Source organism: Carcharodon carcharias, chromosome 17 (genome assembly GCF_017639515.1).
Source record: "Carcharodon carcharias isolate sCarCar2 chromosome 17, sCarCar2.pri, whole genome shotgun sequence".
In the NCBI taxonomy this organism is placed as follows: Eukaryota; Metazoa; Chordata; class Chondrichthyes; order Lamniformes; family Lamnidae; genus Carcharodon; species Carcharodon carcharias.
The window spans coordinates 66,629,141-66,654,126 of NC_054483.1; the positions used below are offsets into that span (position 1 = coordinate 66,629,141).

The 24,986-nt window shown below is 44.1% G+C and overlaps 1 protein-coding gene across 1 annotated transcript in view; it reads left to right on the top strand.

Moving 5' to 3' along the window:
- Window positions 1-24,986, top strand: part of atp6v1ba (ATPase, H+ transporting, lysosomal, V1 subunit B, member a) — a 71,789-nt gene that overhangs the window by 15,571 nt on the left and 31,232 nt on the right. The window contains exons 2-6 of the mRNA XM_041209759.1: window positions 8,221-8,276; window positions 9,069-9,167; window positions 19,110-19,203; window positions 20,799-20,876; window positions 23,403-23,542. Coding sequence (XP_041065693.1) covers window positions 8,221-8,276; window positions 9,069-9,167; window positions 19,110-19,203; window positions 20,799-20,876; window positions 23,403-23,542 — 467 coding nt within the window. The remainder of the gene's footprint in view (window positions 1-8,220; window positions 8,277-9,068; window positions 9,168-19,109; window positions 19,204-20,798; window positions 20,877-23,402; window positions 23,543-24,986) is intronic.

Genomic DNA, 24,986 nt, shown 5'->3' on the forward strand with positions numbered 1-24,986 from the left:
GAGTGGATTTCACTGAAGCCATATAGCATAATTGAGCAGATGGTTAGCTTTACTTAGTGCAGAACTTAAACGTCTGTATTGTAGGATACATGAAAAGCCTTCAGTTTCGATCTAGCTGTTCTTTGCTGTATCCCTTACAGTGCCATCAATGTGAAAATGGAAAATAAATCTGAATATAAATTGTCCCATTATCACTTGATCAATGTTGTACATCTTTGTTTCCCCCATTTTCTTTATGTAGCATGTGATTTGTTGCCTGGAACAAGGAACATAAGTGCTTGGGTTCATTCCTGGGACACAACTGAAATGCAAGAGGAAAATATTTTTATAATAAAAGCAAAATACTGCGGATACCAGAAATCTGAAATAAAAACAAAAAAACTCGGCAGTCCTGGTAGGATCTGTGGAGAGAGAAACAGATTTAACGTTTTGAGTCCAATATGATGCTTCCTTGGAACTCAGCTCTGAAAAAAATCTTTTTATATCCAGAGTTTTTAATAATTTCTGAAATGCAACTCTGTTTATAAAAAATAAATAACAAACCAGGCAAAGAACCAAAGCAAAAATGAGATCTGAAGATCATTTCTCAGATTTGCAATGTGCATTGATGCATTATATTATTTCATGCTTACATAGTAACAGCTTGCATTTATTATATAACACTTTTAATGTAGAAAAATATCCCAAGACAATTTATAGAAAGTGTATCAGGCATGAGTTTTAGAAAATAAGATTGAAGAAAATAATTTAATTGTTCAATTTATATTAAGAGAAGTGATAGCATAAGGTATTTCTAAGAAGTAATTTTCCCGATAAGATCTGCATTTCTGTTATTTCCTATTGTTATAAATGTTGCATCAGGACAGATTTCCGGCTACAATTTTGTTAAGGTTTAATAATGTTCGGAGAAAAAGTAGTGTAACACACATCAAAACAGTTGTTATGTTGTGACAGAATTTCATAATTTTGAGCATTTATTGTAAATTTCCTAAAGTTGTTGCAACAGTAGAAATTAAGGCAGTTATTGGGGTGATAATTCCAATTAATTATAGCTAGGCTGCAGTTTCTAAATACTTAAGTAGCCTTTAGGACAGTCGCTAATGGGCCAAAAAGCCTTGGCAAATTAGCAACATGCTACTAGATCAACAAGTGCAGAAATCTGAGACCCTAGTTCGAAAACCTCTGGCATAATGTTGTTCTCATGGCCTCTACTGAAGTTTGTAAGCATGTTTAGTTATACTGTTACAGTTTGTTATCACACACTTGACTGAATTGCTGACTTGTGTATTTCAGCTGTAAAATGCTTTGGACAGACCCCATCTGCAGTACTGTGAACAGTTCTGGGCACTGCACCTCAGGAAGAATATATTGACACTAGTAGTGTCGGAAAGCCAATTCAACAGAATGTTGGGGGTTAAAGGATAAATTTTAAGGACTAGTTATATAAACTTGGCTGCTTTTCTTTTGAGTATAGAGAATTGAGAGATCAACTAATTGAGGTGTTTAAAATTATAAAAGGCTTGAATAGAACCAATAAAGGCAATCTATTTCCTTTTGGGGTGGAACTCTAGAACAACAGGGCATAATCTTAAAATTTAAAGCAGACCATTCAGGTGTGAAATTAGGAAGTACTTCATACAAAGGGTAGTATAGTAGTAGAAATCTTGAACACTCCTTCCAAATGCCCTCTTCCTTCTCCCCCTGAAAAACAGCTATGTCTGCTGGGTCAGTTGAAATTTTCAAGATTGAGATGGATAGATTTTTATTTGGTAAAAGTATCATGGGGTATGGATCAAAGTCAATAAATGTGGTCGATGTAAAGTTCAGCCATGATATAATTGAATAACAGAATAGGCTTGAGGGGCTGAATAGCCTACTGTTGTATCTATGTTTTCCATATATTAATGCTCAAGAAAGAAAGAACTTGTATTTATATAGAATATAAAGTAAGAGAAAAGTTATTCATAGCTAATACTGCACTGAAACTGGGTGTAATTAATCCTCTGGCGGCAGCTTGACTTTCATTTTGAAATCATTCAGAGATTGGGGTAGGTGAAATGATTTGAGCTGCTTTGTCTTTGTACTGGTTTCATCTGTGTAGTACAGGCTCTGTGGCAAGCATCCTCACTTCGAGGGACTGCTAGATAGTGGGGTAGAGAGAGAGATATCTCACAATTAAACTGATGCATTTTTAAGTAAAGGCACAGTCACAGTTTGCTTTCAGTTTTATCACCTGGAGGTGAAGGAGTGATCTTTGGACTTTGCTTTCAAGTAAATATTCTGTGAAGGGTATTATTTCATAGAATATTCCAATAGGTATGGAAATCAACATTCACTTGTATATGAGCTTTGTAATCTATTCCGGCTTTGTTTTCATTTAAAATAAATTGACAATTTAAAGTAGTTTTGCAGTTATACTTTTGCAATAGTGCTTTCCCAAACATTTCGAAAATGTAGTGATTGTTCCTCTTGTACATCTGAAAGATTTTTGGCATAAGTGAACCACGTGTGATCAATCACTATGGTGGATTAGAGCAGCACTATTAATGTCTTTTATAACTAAATTGGCCAACAGGCAATAACTAGTATTTAAAGAAGTATTACATGGTCTACAACAAATATGCACTTCTCTAAGACACAAATATCCAACTGTGTATCAACTGTGGCTAATAAAATAAGTTAAAGATTGCATTAGATCAAACGAAGCAGCTTATGGGTTGCCAGAAAAAGTGGTAAGCCTGAGGATTGGGAGCAATTTAGAATCCAGCAAAGTTGGATAAGAAACTTGTAAAGAAAGGGAAAAGAGAATATGAATGCAAGCTAGTGAGAAATATAAAGGACTGTAAAAGCTTCTTTAGGTATGTGAAAAGGAAAAGATTAGCAAGAACAAATGTGGGTCTATTACAGGCAGAGACAGGAGAATTTATAATTGGGAATAGGGAAATCGCAACAAAACTAAACAGTTACGTTATGTCTGTCTTCATGGAGGAAAACCATAAATCTTCCAGAAATACTAGGGAACTAAGGGACTTGTGCAAATGAGGAACTGAAATAAATTAGTATTAATAAAGAGCTGTATTCAAAATTAATTGGATTGGAGGTTGATAAATCCCCAGGACCAGATGGGCTACACCCCAGAGTGTTGAAGGTGGCAGCTATGGAGATAGTGGAGCGCATTGGTGGTTATCTTTCCAAATTCTGTAGATTCTAGAAAGGTTCCTGCAGACTGGAAAGTAGCAAATGTAACTCCACTATTTAAGAGAGGGAGAGAGACAACAGGACTATAGATTTGTTAGTTTGACATCAGTAGTAGGGAAAGTATTAGAATCTATTATAAAGGATGTGATAACTGGACACTTAGAAAATAATGATATGATTGGGCAGAGTCAACATGGATTTATGAAAGGGAAATTATTTTTGACAATACTGTTAGAGTTTTTTGAGGATGTTACTTGTAGCATGGATAAAGGAGAACCAGTGGATATGGTGCATTTTCAGAAGGCTTTTGATCAGGTCTCACACAGGAGGTTAGTAAACAAAATTAAAACACATGGGGTTGGGGTTAATGTACTTGTATGGATTGAGGATTGGTTAACAGACAGAAAAAGTGTAAAAATAAATGGGTCATTATCAGGATGGCAGGCTGTGACTAGTTGGGTACTACTAAGATCAGTGCTGGGGCCACAGCTGTTCACAATCTACATAAATTATTTGGATGTGGGGATCAAGTGTAATATTTCCAAATTTGCCAATGACACAAAACCAGATGGGGATGTAAATTGTGAGGAGGATGCAAGGAGGCTGCAAGGGGATTTGGACAGACTAAGTCAGTGGGCAAAAAGATGGCCGATGAAATATAATGTGAATAAGTGTGAAGTTATCCACTTTCATAGGAAAAGAACAGAAAGGCAGAGTATTTCTTAAATGGTAAGAGATTGGGAAGTATTGATGTCCAAAGGGACCTGGGTGCCCTTGTTCATGAGTCACTAAAAGCTACTATGCAGGCATAGCAAGAAATTAGGAAGGCAAGTGCTATGTTGGGCTTCATTGCAAGGGGATTTGAGAACAGGAATACAGATGTCTTGCTGCAATTGTATAGAGCCTTGGTGAGCCCACACCTGAAGCATTGTGTACAGTTTTGGTCTCCTTGTCCAGGGAAGAATATACTTGCCATTGAGGGAGTGCAACAGATGTTCACCAGACTAACCCCTGGGATGGCAGGATTGTCTTATGAGGAGAGATTGAGGAAATTGGGCCTGTATTCTCTAGGTTTCTAAGAATGAGAGATCTCACTGAAATTTACAAAATTCTTACAGGGTGTGACCAGGGTAGATGTGGATAGGATTTTTCTCCTGGTTAATGACTAGAACCAGGAGAGACAGTCTCAGAATAAGGGGTCGTCATTTAAGACTGAGATGAGGAAGAATTTCTTCAATTGGAGGGTGGCGAATCTTTGTAGTTCTCTACCCCAGAGGACTGTGGAAACTCAATCATTGAGCATATTCAAGATAGTGATCGATAGATTTCTGAATACTAATGACGTCAAGGGATATGGAGATAGTGGGGGGAAAAGTGAGATAGCTGATCAGCCATGATCTGTTTGAATGGCGGAGCAGACTTGATGGGCCGATTGGTCTACTCCTCCTCTGTTCCTAACCGGTGAAACAATGTGCCTCCTTTTATAATGTTCTGATGTCAAAGAATTAAGTAGAATTTTCCCTATGTAAGTCTTTATTTAACAGCTGCCTTTGCATTGTTTTGTAACTTGTAATCTAGATGAATCAATTTGATTTTCAATTCATATTTTGTAGTGAACAATATTTCCCAAGATAAATTTGAAAAAAATGTATCCCCCAGGTGCTACTACAACATTTTGCTTCAAACATGTTGAAGTACCTATATAAAGCTGCTTTTCCTAAAATTCCTCCCCATTAAACATACCAAAGACTGGAGCTGATAATGAAAGTAAACCAAAAAATAATTACTTTGGGCAAATTAAGTTTTATCAGATTTAACTACCACATAAAACAATGCAGGTCAAATTTGTTACTCCCACTTCACCAAATACGTCATAGGGACAGAATATCACCACTTCCTAGGTCATATTAACACCTGAATAGAATGTTGTAACCCCATTTAAGTGCACTTTTGGAAAATTAGCAGAAGATCTTTCAAGTATATGAGCAATTTCTTAGAAACAGAATTGTATTGAAAAATCACTTCCCATTACAAGGATAAATTAATATAACTTGTATTTATTTATGTGTGTAATATATAAATGGTCCTATAGAACCAAAACCACTGCGGTGGTACAAGCAATATTTAAACTGCTAGCTTTGACTTACTGACCTATTCTTGCTCTGCTTTTAAATATAAATCAATTTCTGAAAATAGATTTATGGTTAATTATTTTAAAGATCCTCTCATATCTAAGTTTTTAAACTCCCCTATAAGGAAACTGTTCATATATTTCACAATGCATATTTTAAGGTAAATGTCACAGTCAAACAACATTTTAATGAAGCACAGCTTCAAAAGAATGATGTTACCAATAGAGTATTTCTGTTTAGTTAATGTCTTAGTAGAACATTAAACATAAAACCCTGAAGTATTAGAAATCCATAAACTCATTTAAATTGGCATCCTGCCTAGTTAACTAGCTGCCAGTTACCTAAAAATACCAAATTCTGTATAATAGTGCAGGGATAGCATAATAATAATAACGGCTAATGAACCTCTTTGGGTCTCCAAATAAGTATGATTGGTGTAGAAATAGGGGAAGGCAATATATTTGCACCAGGGGGTCTAGTCAAACCATGTACTTGATTTTCTTAAATGTGGCATTGGGTGATGATGGAAAATGTAAAGCAGTTCTGACAGAAGAACTATTTCAGTAAACTGTATATAAGGATATTCTTGACGTAAACTCAATCATGCCCATCTTGCTATTCTGTATACAAATTGAACTGACCTACTATTGCTGTTTAGTCTTGATTTAGGTAATTTGTAAAATATTCTGTAATTTAGCTGTTATTTTGAAAATAAATTTCAGTTTCGGCACTCTTAGGTTACGTCTCTGAAGAGAGCATACTTCACTGTTACCACAACTTGCAAGATTTATTCAGTTTAGAATGATGCTGTACCCTCCAGCCTTTTAAATCAAATGTGTTGGAATGCACACTGCTTTCTTTCACTCCTACTTGAATGGGTTCTTAGTATTTCACACCAAGGTGTCCTTCAGGGTGCTGGGTCAGGCTACCAAAACAGCTTCTATGAAGGGATTAGAACCAATTAACATCTTTGTACACAAAAGCTGCTGGCAGCTGAACAGGCGGCCTTGTGACCTGCTCAGGAGCTGCATGTTAAACAGGGGGCTGTGTACTTGAGCTCAAGTAGGGAAGGGGTGGAGAGAGTTTTTATTTATAATTGAAATGGTGCTTCCTGATGGATTTTGGGGGGGAAAACTTCCACCAAATTAAATTGTGCAAAGAGTCTCAACTCCATCTAATTTCAAAGCAATGCAAAATACTTCCTTTATATTAAACATGACATTAAAGTGCACACCTTATACCAGCTAATCTAATTTCATAATCCACTTGGAAATTATATAAATTTTCAAATTATATTTTAAAAAATGTCTGATGTCTTGACAGCCAAATATTGAATTTGCAATATTGAGTTTCTTTTTGACTTTGTCTGAATCAAATGTTTTGTTCTGCAACCAGTTGGATCATTTATTTTATTAAATAATGCAACACACTCCAAAAAATTTATATTTAGCTACCGGAGTTGTGTAGTTGAATTTATCAAATGCACCATTCATTGACCTGAAATTAAGTTTATTGCTATAAATGGTACCTCTTCCCTATTTGCTGCAATACCTGGTTAACTTATTTCTCCATTAGTCATTGTTCAGGTTTAATTGTGCGTTGTTGAGTGGTAACACTGAAGTCTCTGCATTGGCAAATTGGTACTTTAAAAGAAAATGTCCAAGGCAGACTGGGAAGAATGTTATAAAGATGAAAGATCCACTTGAGATGATTAACCTGAAGCTTTTTGAAAAATAATCTATTAATAGAATTAAATGTTCGCTGTTTAGGACGATTTACAGTAGATTTAGCAATATTACTCTCTCAGTAAGTAACTGAGTGGATTATCTGGTTCAGGAGTGTTCCTTAGTTTGAGTGTTATGCAACTTTTAAAAGGAAACTAGAAATACTTTAGCTGATTGCAACACTGTTATATGGTTTTCATGCTCGAGCAGTTTGCCTTGCTTCTCCCGATGTTTGCTTATTAGTGAATGAAATGCAGGTGTGTGGGAAACAGCAAGCGAACATTGACAGGTTTATTCTGTTGGCTGCAGCCTAATTAGTTGCATAGTGGATGCACCCCGCTAAGCTTTAGTGCACTGCAGTAGAGCTGGTCTGTTCTAATTTCCTTGCAGCTTTGATATCGGTGAAGAGATTGACGGATTACACAAAAAGCAAAGCGTGATAGAGGCCTATCGAAACAATGCAGTCCTTACTTCAGCCACCACAGATGTGAGAGAAGGCTGATCAGAAACAAATGTCAACCATAGTCAAATTGTCTCCTGTGTCTGCATGGTTAATATTTTCCCATGTAAAGAAAAAAAGGCAAGGTAATAGTCTGTGTCTCCCTGTATTGCTGCTTCACCTGAGAGAACTGCCCAAAGTTGCAGTTCAGTACTAATAAGGCAGTTTTGCACTTGGTAATGTATCAAAATCATGCTGCAAAAATTCCTTTTCCTGCAATTCGGTGAGATTCAGTTGACCACCCATACAACAGTAATGCCATTGTGCCTAGTCCATCAAATGGTGAATTATGCAGTTACTTTAGGGTTTGACCAGCAATTGAAATATTCTATGGATCTTATTTTTCATTAAACTTCATTAAAAATGATCTCTGTAACCATGCTGATGGAGAAGGGAAATCTTTTAGTAAACAGGTAACAACAAACATTTCAAAAAAACTGGATATCTTGAGAAGTGGAATGTTGTGCTTTTGCCCTGCATTGAAGGACAGTGAAAATGTAAAAATTAAGTCCATACATTTACACCAACTGCATTTAGTTTTATTTGCAGTCTTAACACTGCAAAATTCATTAGATGAGTAATCTGTTTGTTTATTGTATTTTGCATTGAGCTTGATGACTACATTTCTGAATAAAGCTCATTCTATTGTGAATTTTATTTTTAATAGCCTACAAGACAGTGTCTGGTGTTAATGGGCCACTGGTGATCTTGGACCAAGTAAAGGTATTTATCACAGTAAAAACTTAATGTGGGTAATTCTGAATGCCAGTCATAAGTTTGAATCTGAACAAAATAATAACTAAAATGTTTTGCCAAGAAAGGTTGTGCTGATATCAGGATTTCAATAGAGTGCTTATAAAACAACTCCTAATTAGCACCTCTGTCCATTCAATCGGTCTTACTGCCGCTGAATCTAAATTTAGATACTTAAGCAAAATGTCCTTTATCATCTGAAGTTATACGGTTGCTGAGCAATAAAAATGCAAATAACTAATGAACATGTTTGAATCAGCATGCGTTCAAGTGTTATGTTTAGAGCAGGAAATGTGTGGGAATGAGGTGGAATAGGACTGGCAAGAACTAATAATGAGTGCTGGCATTTACAAAAATCAGCAGCATTGTACAAACCTTAATTTTTTTTATTCATTCATGGGGTGTGGACATCACTGGAAAGACTAACATTTATTGCTCTTGATAAGGTGGTGAGCCACCATCTTAAATGTTGCAGTACGTGTGGTGTAGGTACAATTACAGTACTGTTATTCTCCAAAGCATAACAATTCTCTGTGAAATTCTTTCTTGATCAAAATACTTATCAAGTTATTGTAATTGTTCAGCTACACCGTTTGTAGCACAGTATGTGCTTTTAGTAAATTTGTTCAAGCCCATGGAAATTGATTGGAACTTTCGAATGGTAATATTGGATTAAAATGGTATTTGAAATTATGTAATTTATCTGTATTTGTATGAATTCTCAGCTAAAATATTAAAGGGTTTCTGTTTTTTTACTGTTAGTTTCCAAGGTATGCAGAGATTGTACATCTGACCCTTCCTGATGGATCCATCCGAAGTGGACAAGTTCTGGAAGTTAGTGGCAGTAAGGCTGTAGTCCAGGTGGGGTTTCTATTGAAATAGTATAGTGTTGGAATGAATGCTTAGTAAATGTATTGACTGAATCATTTAATTATCTCTAAAAGCTTTACTTTGAAGAATTTGTTAGGACTTTTTCTAAAATGTTTTGAGTGTCTCCATAATATAAAATAAAAGCAAAATACTGTAGATGCTAGAAATCTGAAATTAAAACAGTGCTGGAAAAATTCAGCAGGTCTGGCAGCATCTGTGGAGAGAGAAAGAGTTGATGTTCTGTGTCTGTGTGACTCTTCAGAGCTCTGAAGAAGAGTCGTACAGACTTGAAATGATAACTCTGTTTCTGTCTTCACAAATGCTGCCAGACCCGCTTAGTTTTTCCAACTTTTTTCTGTTTTTATTCCAAAATATAAAACTTAGGTTTGAAGTCTCATCCTAACCCATCACAGTTGGAATGACCTATGTAAAGTATTACAAAAGCAGAATTACCTGGAAAAACTCAGCAGGTCTGCCAGCATCGGTGGAGAAGAAAAGACCCTGTTGAAGGGTCATGAGGACTCGAAACGTCAACTCTTTTCTTCTCCACCGATGCTGCCAGACCTGCTGAGTTTTTCCAGGTAATTCTGTTTTTGTTTTGGATTCCAGCATCCGCAGTTTTTTGTTTTTATCTATGTAAAGTATTACCTGTGATAATCCAATTTCACGTCCTGTGTATTTTCTTCTAAATAAAATATGAAGTAGGAATAAGAAAAGGCAGTTCCACTCTTCCAGTTGGCTTTGACTTTTCCAAGTATATGTAATGAATCTAATGTAATGTAATGAATGTAAAACCTCAAAATTTTGTGTTTGTTTTGGTAAGAAGCCCATGGCCTCGTTTCTTATAGAATATACTTCTACTTTGTTTTGGTAGCATTTGATACTGTCTTCTAAATGTGTAAATTTTTGAGTGGATGGAGAAAAATTGCACTGTTGGATTAATTTCAGTTTTACACAGAATTTTATCTAATTTAGCATTTTTTTGTAACTTAAAATACAGTACTTATTTCAACTCTTTTTCATTGCTCATAAATTTTAACTTAAAGTCTTTAACATTGCTTCCATGTCTTGTAGAAGGTATTGTTACCACCATCAATTTAATTTTGTTCCATAAATTATTTGTTTAAATTGTTTTCATCCAGCCTTTTCCCAAGACAGAGATTAATGCTGGCATGTAACCCTATAGATCTGACACCTTAAATGGGCAATGCACTGAGTCTGAATAATCAACACATGTTGGCTGTTCAAGTGCAGTTAGAAGCCACAGAGCCAAGGGCAATACTTTGCTTGAATGCACAATTTTCTGCATTCCATTGGGTGTTCTGACCAATTTTTATCCCTAATCTGGGTTCTTGAGGTATAGTGTTATCATCACTGCTCTTGCTGAGACCAGCTAGCTCAAAGATGAAGGATTAAATCTCAAATCCTCTTTGTATGGCTTAGTTTTACAGTACATTCACTAAGTGACTGGGGACCACATCAGTGTAATCTGGCATCTGTATCCATTCCTAGGACTTGTGCTGTGGATTTGCCTGCATATACCATTATTTTGCATTGTTGAATGCTGCTACACTGTGCAGCAGAAAGTTAACCACAAATTCAAATATCACAACTATACCTGTTCTGCAAGACTATCTCATCCGTCTGATCCTAAGATACTGACTCAAACAGTTTGGTTCCTCAACCAGTAACCCTCCAATACCTATCTGATGCCTAGACAAACAAAAGGGTTGATAGTACAGAATGAGCCCATTCAATGCTTGGTCAGTGCAAAACATATTTCACTGTCTGCTCTTTCTTTACATTGTTATACTGTATCTTTCTTAAAATTGTATCCAAATTTTCTTTAAAATATACAAGTTTCTTCTGCCACAACTCTATAGTAAAGCATTCCAAGTTTCCAACAACCCTCTAAAGAAATTTCTTCAAACCAATCTTCTCTATTTGCAACAATTTTAAATTGTTTCCCTTCATCATGGACTCTGACCAGAGGATCACGCCTTTCTCAATTCATTCTTTCCCTTTTCCACTCTTGACTTGTAATTATAGCTTTCTGGCATTGGCTTTAATTGTCTTTCTCTGATGGGGTACTGAAAATTACACACAGTACTCTAAATGTAGCCTAAGAATTTGAGCAGAATTTTCTCCATGTTCCTAAGGTGCTAAATGGTAATGCCCCTTACTATCATCCCGTTCAACGTCAGCTAACTCTCCAAGATCAGGAATTGTATTTGAGAATTAATGGTAGCCTATAAAAGATTATTCCATTGTTCTCCAGGCCCTCCCACCTTGCATCCTTCATAACTTGAACTGATCTAAAACTCTGCTGCACTTAATCTGTCTTGACCAAGTCCTGTTTATCTATCACCTCTCTGCTCACTGACCTATGATGGCTCCTGAACACCTCAATTTTAAAATTTAAATTCTTTTCAAATACCTCCATAACCTTGTCACTCCTTGTCTGTGTAACCACCTCCAGCCCTACTACTCTCAGAAACCCCTGCACCTCTCCAATTCAGGCCTCTTGCACATCCCCTATTTTCTTCTTCTCACTTTTGGTGGCCGTGCTTTCAGCAGCTTGGGCCCTAAACCCTGGAATTCCCTCCTTAAACCTCTTTATTTCTCTATCACTTTCTCCTTGAAGACCTTCCTTAAAACTTACCTCTTTGATCAAGCTTAGTCACCTGCAGTAATACCTCTGTGTCTGACATGGTGCTAGATTATGTTTGATAATGCTTGTGTGAAATACCTTTTACAATGTAAATACAGGTTGTTATACTTTTTCAATTCTCTGGTTAAAAAATACATACTGAACTTTGCTCAATTAATCAATGAAAGTGAACCTCCTCGATGTCTCAGTGACTTTTGACCGATGACCACATGATCATTCTCCACCATGCCACCTTCGTGGTCAACTTCTGTGGGCTATTTCCATCCCAATCTGTTCTATCATCGGTTACATGTTTCCTGCAATGACAGTTGAGAGGCCTCCCATGTGCTCTATATAACTCTGATTCTATAACTTTAGTACTATTTCCACATAAGAGTGTGTCAAGTTTTATCCAACACCTTTTATTTCTCATACTTTAGGAACAGGAGTGGGCCATTCAGCCCCTTGAACCTGTTCAGCCATTCATGGCTGATCTATATCCTGGGTACATATCCCATAATACCCTTAGCAAGTACAAAGCTGTCGATCCCTGATTTAAATTTATTAGTTGAGCTAGCATCTACTCTTTATCTGTGGGAGGGAGTTCCACATTTCTACTACCCTTTCCATGAAATGTTTCCTAGTTCTCACCTGAATGGCTGGCTCTGATTCTGAGGTCATGTCCTTGGTCTTAGATTCCTACAGCACCTATCAATTCCCTTTCAATAAATCAGTCAATGTCCAATCAATCCTAAAAATCTCAACTAAATCACCGGTTAACCTTCAATAACATTTATTGCTTGGGGGATCACATTTCAATTTTTCTCTTACTTAGTGGGTCGATGACCAAATTTCTGAAAGATAACTTTTGGCACAACACTAAACGAATTTCTGAGATGAGGCTGAAGTATGAAACAACCTGCTTTTTGTTTTGCTCAATATCAAAGCAATAATTGATAATGTAATAGAATGAGAAATAAAGATGACTATTAGAGTGAGAGGACGTGTGTGTCTGACTCACTCGGAGTCTCATGGAGCATGCTCACTCACTCAACCTCACCTGCAATGTGAGTAAATGCAGATAAATGGGAACCCTGAGAGTGGGAGTGAGCCCGTCTCTCTAGCACAGTCCTCTCTCCCTCTCTCTCGCTCCCTCTCTCTCTCTCTCTCTCTCGCTCTCTCTCTCTCCCTCCCTCCCTCACATCCTCCCTCTCTCCCTCCTCCCTCTCTCCCTCCCCTCCCCTTCCCACCTCCCTCTCCCACCTCTCTCTCTCCCCCCTCTCACCTCTCTCTCTCCCCCCTCCCACCTCTCTCTCTCCCCCCCTCCCACCTCTCTCTCTCCCCCCTCCCACCTCTCTCTCTCCCCCCTCCCACCTCTCTCTCTCCCCCCTCCCACCTCTCTCTCTCCCCCCTCCCACCTCTCTCTCTCCCCCCTCCCACCTCTCTCTCTCCCCCCTCCCACCTCTCTCTCTCCCCCCTCCCACCTCTCTCTCTCCCCCCTCCCACCTCTCTCTCTCCCCCCTCCCACCTCTCTCTCTCCTCCCTCCCTCCCTCCCTCACATCCTCCCTCTCTCCCTCCTCCCTCTCTCCCTCCCCTTCCCACCTCCCTCTCCCACCTCTCTCTCTCCCCCCTCCCACCTCTCTCTCTCCCCCCTCCCACCTCTCTCTCTCCCCCCTCCCACCTCTCTCTCTCCCCCCTCCCACCTCTCTCTCTCCCCCCTCCCACCTCTCTCTCTCCCCCCTCCCACCTCTCTCTCCCCCCTCCCACCTCTCTCTCCCCCCTCCCACCTCTCTCTCTCCCCCCTCCCACCTCTCTCTCTCCCCCCTCCCACCTCTCTCTCTCCCCCCTCCCACCTCTCTCTCTCCCCCCTCCCACCTCTCTCTCTCCCCCCCTCCCACCTCTCTCTCTCCCCCCTCCCACCTCTCTCTCTCCCCCCTCCCACCTCTCTCTCTCCCCCCTCCCACCTCTCTCTCTCCCCCCCTCCCACCTCTCTCTCTCCCCCCTCCCACCTCTCTCTCTCCCCCCTCCCACCTCTCTCTCTCCCCCCTCCCACCTCTCTCTCTCCCCCCTCCCACCTCTCTCTCTCCCCCCTCCCACCTCTCTCTCTCCCCCCTCCCACCTCTCTCTCTCCCCCCTCCCACCTCTCTCTCTCCCCCCTCCCACCTCTCTCTCTCCCCCCTCCCACCTCTCTCTCTCCCCCCTCCCACCTCTCTCTCTCCCCCCTCCCACCTCTCTCTCTCCCCCCTCCCACCTCTCTCTCTCCCCCCTCCCACCTCTCTCTCTCCCCCCTCCCACCTCTCTCTCTCCCCCCTCCCACCTCTCTCTCTCCCCCCCTCCCACCTCTCTCTCTCCCCCCTCCCACCTCTCTCTCTCCCCCCTCCCACCTCTCTCTCTCCCCCCTCCCACCTCTCTCTCTCCGCCCTCCCACCTCTCTCTCTCCGCCCTCCCACCTCTCTCTCTCCCCCCTCCCACCTCTCTCTCTCCCCCCTCCCACCTCTCTCTCTCCCCCCTCCCACCTCTCTCTCTCCCCCCTCCCACCTCTCTCCCTCCCCCCTCCCACCTCTCTCCCTCCCCCCTCCCACCTCTCTCTCTCCCCCCTCTCACCTCTCTCTCTCCCCCCTCCCACCTCTCTCTCTCCCCCCTCCCACCTCTCTCTCTCCCCCCTCCCACCTCTCTCTCTCCCCCCTCCCACCTCTCTCTCTCCCCCCTCCCACCTCTCTCTCTCCCCCCTCCCACCTCTCTCTCTCCCCCCTCCCACCTCTCTCTCTCCCCCCTCCCACCTCTCTCTCTCCCCCCTCCCACCTCTCTCTCTCCCCCCTCCCACCTCTCTCTCTCCCCCCTCCCACCTCTCTCTCTCCCCCCTCCCACCTCTCTCTCTCCCCCCTCCCACCTCTCTCTCTCCCCCCTCCCACCTCTCTCTCTCCCCCCTCCCACCTCTCTCTCTCCCCCCTCCCACCTCTCTCTCTCCCCCCTCCCACCTCTCTCTCTCCCCCCTCCCACCTCTCTCTCTCCCCCCTCCCACCTCTCTCTCTCCCCCCTCCCACCTCTCTCTCTCCCCCCTCCCACCTCTCTCTCTCCCCCCTCCCACCTCTCTCTCTCCCCCCTCCCACCTCTCTCTCTCCCCCCTCCCACCTCTCTCTCTCCCCCCTCCCACCTCTCTCTCTCCCCCCTCCCACCTCTCTCTCTCCCCCCTCCCACCTCTCTCTCTCCCCCCTCCCACCTCTCTCTCTCCCCCCTCCCACCTCTCTCTCTCCCCCCTCCCACCTCTCTCTCTCCCCCCTCCCACCTCTCTCTCTCCCCCCTCCCACCTCTCTCTCTCCCCCCTCCCACCTCTCTCTCTCCCCCCTCCCACCTCTCTCTCTCCCCCCTCCCACCTCTCTCTCTCCCCCCTCCCACCTCTCTCTCTCCCCCCTCCCACCTCTCTCTCTCCCCCCTCCCACCTCTCTCTCTCCCCCCTCCCACCTCTCTCTCTCCCCCCTCCCACCTCTCTCTCTCCCCCCTCCCACCTCTCTCTCTCCCCCCTCCCACCTCTCTCTCTCCCCCCTCCCACCTCTCTCTCTCCCCCCTCCCACCTCTCTCTCTCCCCCCTCCCACCTCTCTCTCTCCCCCCTCCCACCTCTCTCTCTCCCCCCTCCCACCTCTCTCTCTCCCCCCTCCCACCTCTCTCTCTCCCCCCTCCCACCTCTCTCTCTCCCCCCTCCCACCTCTCTCTCTCCCCCCTCCCACCTCTCTCTCTCCCCCCTCCCACCTCTCTCTCTCCCCCCTCCCACCTCTCTCTCTCCCCCCTCCCACCTCTCTCTCTCCCCCCTCCCACCTCTCTCTCTCCCCCCTCCCACCTCTCTCTCTCCCCCCTCCCACCTCTCTCTCTCCCCCCTCCCACCTCTCTCTCTCCCCCCTCCCACCTCTCTCTCTCCCCCCTCCCACCTCTCTCTCTCCCCCCTCCCACCTCTCTCTCTCCCCCCTCCCACCTCTCTCTCTCCCCCCTCCCACCTCTCTCTCTCCCCCCTCCCACCTCTCTCTCTCCCCCCTCCCACCTCTCTCTCTCCCCCCTCCCACCTCTCTCTCTCCCCCCTCCCACCTCTCTCTCTCCCCCCTCCCACCTCTCTCTCTCCCCCCTCCCACCTCTCTCTCTCCCCCCTCCCACCTCTCTCTCTCCCCCCTCCCACCTCTCTCTCTCCCCCCTCCCACCTCTCTCTCTCCCCCCTCCCACCTCTCTCTCTCCCCCCTCCCACCTCTCTCTCTCCCCCCTCCCACCTCTCTCTCTCCCCCCTCCCACCTCTCTCTCTCCCCCCTCCCACCTCTCTCTCTCCCCCCTCCCACCTCTCTCTCTCCCCCCTCCCACCTCTCTCTCTCCCCCCTCCCACCTCTCTCTCTCCCCCCTCCCACCTCTCTCTCTCCCCCCTCCCACCTCTCTCTCTCCCCCCTCCCACCTCTCTCTCTCCCCCCTCCCACCTCTCTCTCTCCCCCCTCCCACCTCTCTCTCTCCCCCCTCCCACCTCTCTCTCTCCCCCCTCCCACCTCTCTCTCTCCCCCCTCCCACCTCTCTCTCTCCCCCCTCCCACCTCTCTCTCTCCCCCCTCCCACCTCTCTCTCTCCCCCCTCCCACCTCTCTCTCTCCCCCCTCCCACCTCTCTCTCTCCCCCCTCCCACCTCTCTCTCTCCCCCCTCCCACCTCTCTCTCTCCCCCCTCCCACCTCTCTCTCTCCCCCCTCCCACCTCTCTCTCTCCCCCCTCCCACCTCTCTCTCTCCCCCCTCCCACCTCTCTCTCTCCCCCCTCCCACCTCTCTCTCTCCCCCCTCCCACCTCTCTCTCTCCCCCCTCCCACCTCTCTCTCTCCCCCCTCCCACCTCTCTCTCTCCCCCCTCCCACCTCTCTCTCTCCCCCCTCCCACCTCTCTCTCTCCCCCCTCCCACCTCTCTCTCTCCCCCCTCCCACCTCTCTCTCTCCCCCCTCCCACCTCTCTCTCTCCCCCCTCCCACCTCTCTCTCTCCCCCCTCCCACCTCTCTCTCTCTCCCCCCTCCCACCTCTCTCTCTCCCCCCTCCCACCTCTCTCTCTCCCCCCTCCCACCTCTCTCTCTCCCCCCTCCCACCTCTCTCTCTCCCCCCTCCCACCTCTCTCTCTCCCCCCTCCCACCTCTCTCTCTCCCCCCTCCCACCTCTCTCTCTCCCCCCTCCCACCTCTCTCTCTCCCCCCTCCCACCTCTCTCTCTCCCCCCTCCCACCTCTCTCTCTCCCCCCTCCCACCTCTCTCTCTCCCCCCTCCCACCTCTCTCTCTCCCCCCCTCCCACCTCTCTCTCTCCCCCCTCCCACCTCTCTCTCTCCCCCCTCCCACCTCTCTCTCTCCCCCCTCCCACCTCTCTCTCTCCCCCCTCCCACCTCTCTCTCTCCCCCCTCCCACCTCTCTCTCTCCCCCCTCCCACCTCTCTCTCTCCCCCCTCCCACCTCTCTCTCTCCCCCCTCCCACCTCTCTCTCTCCCCCCTCCCACCTCTCTCTCTCCCCCCTCCCACCTCTCTCTCTCCCCCCTCCCACCTCTCTCTCTCCCCCCTCCCACCTCTCTCTCTCCCCCCTCCCACCTCTCTCTCTCCCCCCTCCCACCTCTCTCTCTCCCCCCCTCCCACCTCTCTCTCTCCCCCCTCCCACCTCTCTCTCTCCCCCCTCCCACCTCTCTCTCTCCCCCCTCCCACCTCTCTCTCTCCCCCCTCCCACCTCTCTCTCTCCCCCCTCCCACCTCTCTCTCTCCCCCCTCCCACCTCTCTCTCTCCCCCCTCCCACCTCTCTCTCTCCCCCCCTCCCACCTCTCTCTCTCCCCCCTCCCACCTCTCTCTCTCCCCCCCTCCCACCTCTCTCTCTCCCCCCTCCCACCTCTCTCTCTCCCCCCTCCCACCTCTCTCTCTCCCCCCTCCCACCTCTCTCTCTCCCCCCTCCCACCTCTCTCTCTCCCCCCTCCCACCTCTCTCTCTCCCCCCTCCCACCTCTCTCTCTCCCCCCTCCCACCTCACTCTCTCCCCCCTCCCACCTCTCTCTCTCCCCCCCTCCCACCTCTCTCTCTCCCCCCCTCCCACCTCTCTCTCTCCCCCCCTCCCACCTCTCTCTCTCCCCCCTCCCACCTCTCTCTCTCCCCCCTCCCACCTCTCTCTCTCCCCCCTCCCACCTCTCTCTCTCCCCCCTCCCACCTCTCTCTCTCCCCCCTCCCACCTCTCTCTCTCCCCCCTCCCACCTCTCTCTCTCTCTCCCCCCTCCCACCTCTCTCTCTCTCCCCCCTCCCACCTCTCTCTCTCCCCCCTCCCACCTCTCTCTCTCTCTCCCCCCTCCCACCTCTCTCTCTCTCTCCCCCCTCCCACCTCTCTCTCTCTCTACCCCCCTCCCACCTCTCTCTCTCTCTACCCCCCTCCCACCTCTCTCTCTCTCTACCCCCCCTCCCACCTCTCTCTCTCTCTACCCCCCTCCCACCTCTCTCTCTCTCTACCCCCCTCCCACCTCTCTCTCTCTCTACCCCCCTCCCACCTCTCTCTCTCTCTACCCCCCTCCCACCTCTCTCTCTCTCTCTACCCCCCTCCCACCTCTCTCTCTCTCTCTACCCCCCTCCCACCTCTCTCTCTCGTCTCTACCCCCCTCCTACCTCTCTCTCTGTCTCTACCCCCCTCCTACCTCTCTCTCTCTCTACCCCCCTCCCACCTCTCTCTCTCTCTACCCCCCTCCCACCTCTCTCTCTCTCTACCCCCCTCCCACCTCTCTCTCTCTCTCTACCCCCCTCCCACCTCTCTCTCTCTCTCTACCCCCCTCCCACCTCTCTCTCTCTCTCTACCCCCCTCCCACCTCTCTCTCTCTCTCTACCCCCCTCCCACCTCTCTCTCTCTCTCTACCCCCCTCCCACCTCTCTCTCTCTCTACCCCCCTCCCACCTCTCTCTCTCTCTCTACCCCCCTCCCACCTCTCTCTCTCTCTCTCTACCCCCCTCCCACCTCTCTCTCTCTCTCTACCCCCCTCCCACCTCTCTCTCTCTCTACCCCCCTCCCACCTCTCTCTCTCTCTACCCCCCTCCCACCTCTCTCTCTCTCTACCCCCCTCCCACCTCTCTCTCTCTCTCACACTGCTCTGCCAGCTCCTACTTTTATCCGGTCTGATATGGGTCCAGCTTCGCAAGCTCTGGGCCCCAGACTAGAAGACTAGTTTATGCAGTCTTTCCTCATGCCCTATGCCTTGGTAACATTTTGGTGAAGAACACACAAGAATTTTATGCATTTTAAGTGCGCTTTCATGTCTTTTTCATTGTGTACAGGTGTTTGAGGGGACATCAGGTATTGATGCAAAGAAAACAGCCTGCGAATTTACAGGTGACATACTTCGTACACCTGTGTCCGAGGATATGCTTGGTAAGTAGACTCTGTTCTCTATAGGAAGCTTACCTGCAGCAATCTTCCTTCATATAACCACAGAACAAATGATTTCTATTATAACATTATCATTGAACGTGAAGGGCATTCCTCTTGTGCATCTCAAATGTTAATGCATTGTTGTCTTTTGATAAATAATAGGCTGCATGTCAACTCTGGTTATTGTCACCCTGTTTTTCTCATGTTTAGTTTTGTAGTGTATCTTAATGTTGTAAAGTATCTGCATTCCATTTTTAATAGCTTGAAAGCTGCATTTGAATCCACATTTATATGCAGTATTTTTCAAATCTATTTTTAAATTGTCCAATTAATTGGAATTAGAATCTTCTGGATCTTCAAAATGGTACAGTACTTTGTATCATTTGAATAAGATTCAATTTAGTTTTTGACTGAAACTAAATCACATTTGTTTGATTTTGAACCCTGTTTCTTGCTCCCTGTTTTAAGAATTAGTGAGGACAATTGCACTTGAAGAAACTTCAAAGTGGCAAAGCTAATTACACGAGGGACTGTTTCCACCTATTTAGTTCCGTTTGAATTCTAGAAGTGTCTTTTTCAAAAAGGAAATGGGACAGCATCGCAAGTGAACATTTTTGATTATGCACAGAAGATCAGATCATTAAAATGGATGAATTTTTAATTTATGTAATTGACTGCTCTTTAGTGGGCTCTAGTTTTTGTTTAATATGTTTCTGGTGATCAAGATGGTGACAAAGACACAAACGTAAGATTTAAAAAGAAATCATTTCTTTAGAGGGTATTTCAATATGCTGTTCCCTGTTACAATCTATTGTTGTTAACAGCATCCATCTCTGATTTTTGAAGAAAAAGTGATATTTTGAAGGGATTGAGAATGATTAAGAGAGTGGGATTGAACTAGTTGGCTCATGTAGAGCAAAGTAGAAATAAAGACTGGATGGGCTAAATGCTCTGTTTTTATGCTGCTGCATTTTATGATTCCAGTTCCCTCTTGAATAATTGGGAGTCTGTAGCCCCACTTTTAAAGTAAAATCATTGGTAAAAGTGAAAGCTTTTTGTTATTATGTCTATTTTTCTGTTTGTGAAGTATAGGTTATAATGTCAATGAACAACAAAATTGCGAAGAGACTGGAGAGGTGCAGTTGCATTTACTTTTTCAAGATGTACTAGTGATCCTTTTAGAACAAACTATCCAGCTTAATATATATCTGAAAATTCCAGAATTGATTGGATTAAACTTTATTTTTGCATTAAGGAGCCTTGAACAGAAAAATAAGTTGAAATCTGATATTGTTAATGTTTGAGAGTATCTTAAACTGAATTGAAAAACTTGAGTGCATTCACACTAGCTTCAGTATTAGCGTGAAGCCACTTTGCTTTCCACCAATAGTGCAACTGCAGCTGTACTGTGAACATTGATTGAATCTGAAATTTGGATCCAACTTGACACCAGTGTGGAGGCATGTTGACTTGAGCATTGATATTCGATTTACACTTCATAAGCCTGTAGTTTGAATTGCCTAACTCATAAAAATATGAGTTTCAAAATTTTAATTTTGCTATTGATAATTAATAATAACACTGCTCCTTTACAGGTAGAGTGTTCAATGGATCAGGGAAACCCATTGACAAGGGGCCAACAGTGTTGGCTGAAGATTTTCTAGATATTATGGGTAAGCTGATGGTCATAAAAACAGATAATTATACTTCTGAAAATTCACCTATTTAATATTCTCAGCTTTATGGAAGAAAATGTGGCCTGGCTTGATGTAGTGGTTTAGTGTGGCAATCTCTGTTTAAAGTCTTGGATTCTACACATACAAACGCTACTCTGGATTGGCAAGAGGCAATGAATGGAGTTGTACTTCCTAGGGAGAATAACATGCACTGTAGCAGAAAGTTATAAATACTTTTTGATTAGAGGTATTTTCTGGTCACTTTTTTAAGGAAATTATACCGCAAAGAAAATCAAACAACATGCAGAATAAAATTTCTTCTTTTATGCTCGTGTTCTCAAATGTATAAATCTTCAAGGTTAATCTTAAGGGGTTTCTTACTTCTGAATTTTTAATCTTGAAGTCACACCCCAGCAATTCTATCAGCTGTCAGTTAAAAGTTCCTTAATTCCAATTAGCTGATAATTCAATTCTTTAAGCACTACAGTCCCATTTTGTTGTATTATTTTGATTGCTTAATTCAAATTATTGGCTAATTCTAATTTGTAGTGTAAATATTTATTATCAAGAGTAGACAAGTTTGGACTCATTTAGCTTTTTTGAAATATGAGTGACATCAGTGGTGAATAACTGATGGCAGGACCTGTGATCGACATTTTCTTGCAACCAAATACATTGGAGGTAGAAATGCATCATTTGAGGAACTTAGTTGTTCAGGCATAATGTAGTATTAGTTTGTGAAGTGCATTTTAAGTGCAGTTGCTGCAATACTGAAATTAACAAAAATATTTTCAAATTAGATTGTTTTGCTGGTAATGACCAGGAGTGGTTGCTGGTTCCCAGTTTTTGTTCTGATCAATTTGAATGAATTGATCACCTTATCTGGATCATTTAAGCTTAATACTTATTCAGGGTTTTACTTGAGTTTGGAAACAGCTTATTGGCTGTTCTGCATTTCCTGTGGCTGAATGTTTCCCGCTATGTTTGTGACTTCAACTGGACAGAGTTTGGTCAAGGTGCAGTGTGTCCAGAGAACTATATAGTTTTTGTGTGAAATCCTTTGACTTGTTCTCGACTGACATAATATAGTTGAGCATTCTGTTTATTTTGCTACTTACAGTGACTGAATATATGAAGTGCTGAGCCTACTAATACCTCTTAGTCTCTTTATTTAAACTTCATTCTTGGCTAGTTTTACACTGTTCATGGAGTATGTTGCTCATTTATTCTTCCTTTAAGGAGTTTAACACATTTATCCATATTAAATTCCATCTGCCCACTTAAATAATTTATTTAATTGCTTTGTAGGTCCTTGGCTGTCTCACCAAGCAGTGCCTCAGCTTGCATTCATTTTCCGAATACAAAGTTCCAGCATTCTACCCTGATTTCTATCAGTCTGTTATCAAGCACTCTTTGTTTTGCGTTTTTTAATTTTTTTAATCCATATCCTATTGTCTTAAGTTTATGCAACAGCTGCCTGTGTTGAAACTGTCAAAGACCTGGGTGGGATTGCACTTGCCTGCTTCCATTCTTATTTATCCAGTCACAACCAGAGAATCACCTGCAGTGGTTTCTCTTCCCATTCCCTCACTATTACCTTTGTAGTCTCCCAAGAATCTCTTTCTCGCCTCCATACTGCCCCTCGGTGACATCTGAAAATGTCAGTTTCCACATGTACACTGACAACATCCAGCACTACCTCACCACCACCTTTCTCAACCTCTCTTTAAATTGTAAGATTGCTCCAACTGGCTGAGACTGTACCAGACCGTTTGCAACCTTAGCGTTGTATTTGCCCCCAAGCTGAGCTTCTGACCATATATTTGCATCATCACTAAGACCACTAATGTCTACCTCCATAGCACTACCTGACTTAGGCCTGTCTCAGCTCATCTTCTGTTGAAGTCCTCATCCATACCTTTTGTTACCTCTAGATTTGGACTATTCTAAAATTTTACTGACTAGCCTCATCTTTCACCTGCCCTATTCTTGAGCTCAAACAAAACTCTGCAGCCTGTGCCCTAATTTGCACAAAGACCCATTCACCATCACCCCTGTGCTCGCTGATCTACATTGGCTCCTAACACAGCAATGCTGCATTTTTTGAAATCTCATTCTTGTTTTTATATTCGTCAATGTTCTCACCCCTCCTTATCTCTGTAACCCCTTCCAGCCTCACAGCCCTCCAAGGCAGCTGCGCTCGTCTGGCCTCTTGCAAAGCACCTATTTTAATTGCTCCATCGTTGGTGGCCAAGTTTTCGGCTGTGTAACCCACAAACTCTTGAATCCTCACTCTAAATTTCTCTGCCTGTCTCTCCTCACACTTATAAAAACCTTCCTCTTTTGGCCATCTGTCCTAATACCTCTTTATGTGGGTGTCAAATTATGTATGATGTTCTTGTGAAACGTCTTGTGATGTTAAAGCTGCTACATAAATGAAAGTTGCTTCATGGTGGAATAATGGTACTCTTGATTTCATTCCTAATTTTTATAAAGATAGTTTATGGTTGAATTATATTTTAGGTCAGCCTATAAATCCACAGTGTCGTATATACCCGGAAGAAATGATCCAAACTGGAATCTCGGCAATAGATGGTATGAACAGTATTGCTCGAGGACAGAAGATTCCTATATTTTCTGCGGCAGGTTTGCCACATAATGAGGTTTGTAAAAAATCTTCAATGGACTATTACTATTTTATAGATAAAAGCAAAAAACTGCGGATGCTGGAAATCCAAAACAAAAACAAAAATAAAAATACCTGGAAAAACTCAGCAGGTCTGACAGCATCTACGGAGAGGAATACAGTTAACGTTTTGAGTCCATATGACTCTTCAACAGAATGAAGAAAAAATAGAAGAGAGATGAAATATAAGCTGGTTTAAGGGGGGAGGGAGTGGGACAGGTAGAGCTGGATAGAGGGCCAGTGATAGGTGGAGATTGCCAAAAGATGTCATAGACAAAAGGACAAAGAGGTGTTGACAGTGGTGATATTAGCTAAGAAATGTGCTAATAGGTGACATTAAGGGTAGAAAGCAGGACAAGCAAGGTACAGATAGCCCTACTGGGGGTGGGGTGGGGGGAAGGGATCAAAATAGGCTAAAAGGTAGAGGTAAAACAATGGATGGAAATACATTTAAAAATAATGGAAATAGGTGGGAAAAGAAAAAAATCTATATAAATTATTGGAAAAAAGGGGGATCGGAGAGGGGATGGGGATAGAGGAAAGAGTTCATGATCTAAAGTTGAACTCAGTATTCAGGTCGGAAGGCTGTAAAATGCCTAGTTGGAAGATGAGGTGCTGTTCCTCTAGTTTGCATTGAGCTTCACTGGAACATTGCAGCAGGCCAAGGACGGACATGTGGGCATGAGAGCAGGGTGGTGTGTTGAAATGGCAAGCGACAGGGAGGTCTGGGTCATGCTTGCGGACAGACCGAAGGTGTTCCACAAAGCAGTCACCCAGCCTATTTTATAGATAGTAGGCTTGGTTAGCACTGAATATTTTATTGAAATGAGGTTGCTTAACTAATTGCTGATGTTTTAATATTTTCTGCTGTTATTTCTGACTTTTAAAATGCCAATAACTTTAGTACAAAATTAGTACATTTTCAGTAGTTGACCAGTTTGCCCAATATGAAACTAAGTCTCTCTCTGGTGGTAGCTGATCTCAACCAGAATAGCAATTGCAATGCTATAGTTGGCCTTAGGGGTTTGCTTTAGGGAGGACTAAAGGTTCAACCAGGGTTCCCATAGACCAGTGACACATTTAGGTAGGTGCAGGACAAGCTCAGGCAAAGCTTTGATGATCGTCCTTCACTCCCGTGGCTAAATCCTGCTAATAATCTCCTAGGCTGAGTGGTCACCTGAACAGTGTAGTTGAGGGCAACTAATGACTGTAGAAATCTACCTATTGTGAATTCATAACTGAGGAAAGGAAAAATGGTACTAATAAATTATTTAATCTACACTTGCCTGAAAACATTTGCCCAAGAAAGTGATCGGGTATTAAAGGTTGGTTAAAAGCAAAATACTGCAGATGCTGGAAATCTGAAATAAAAACAGAAAATGCTGGAGAAACTCATGTCTGGCAGCATCTGTGTGGGGAAA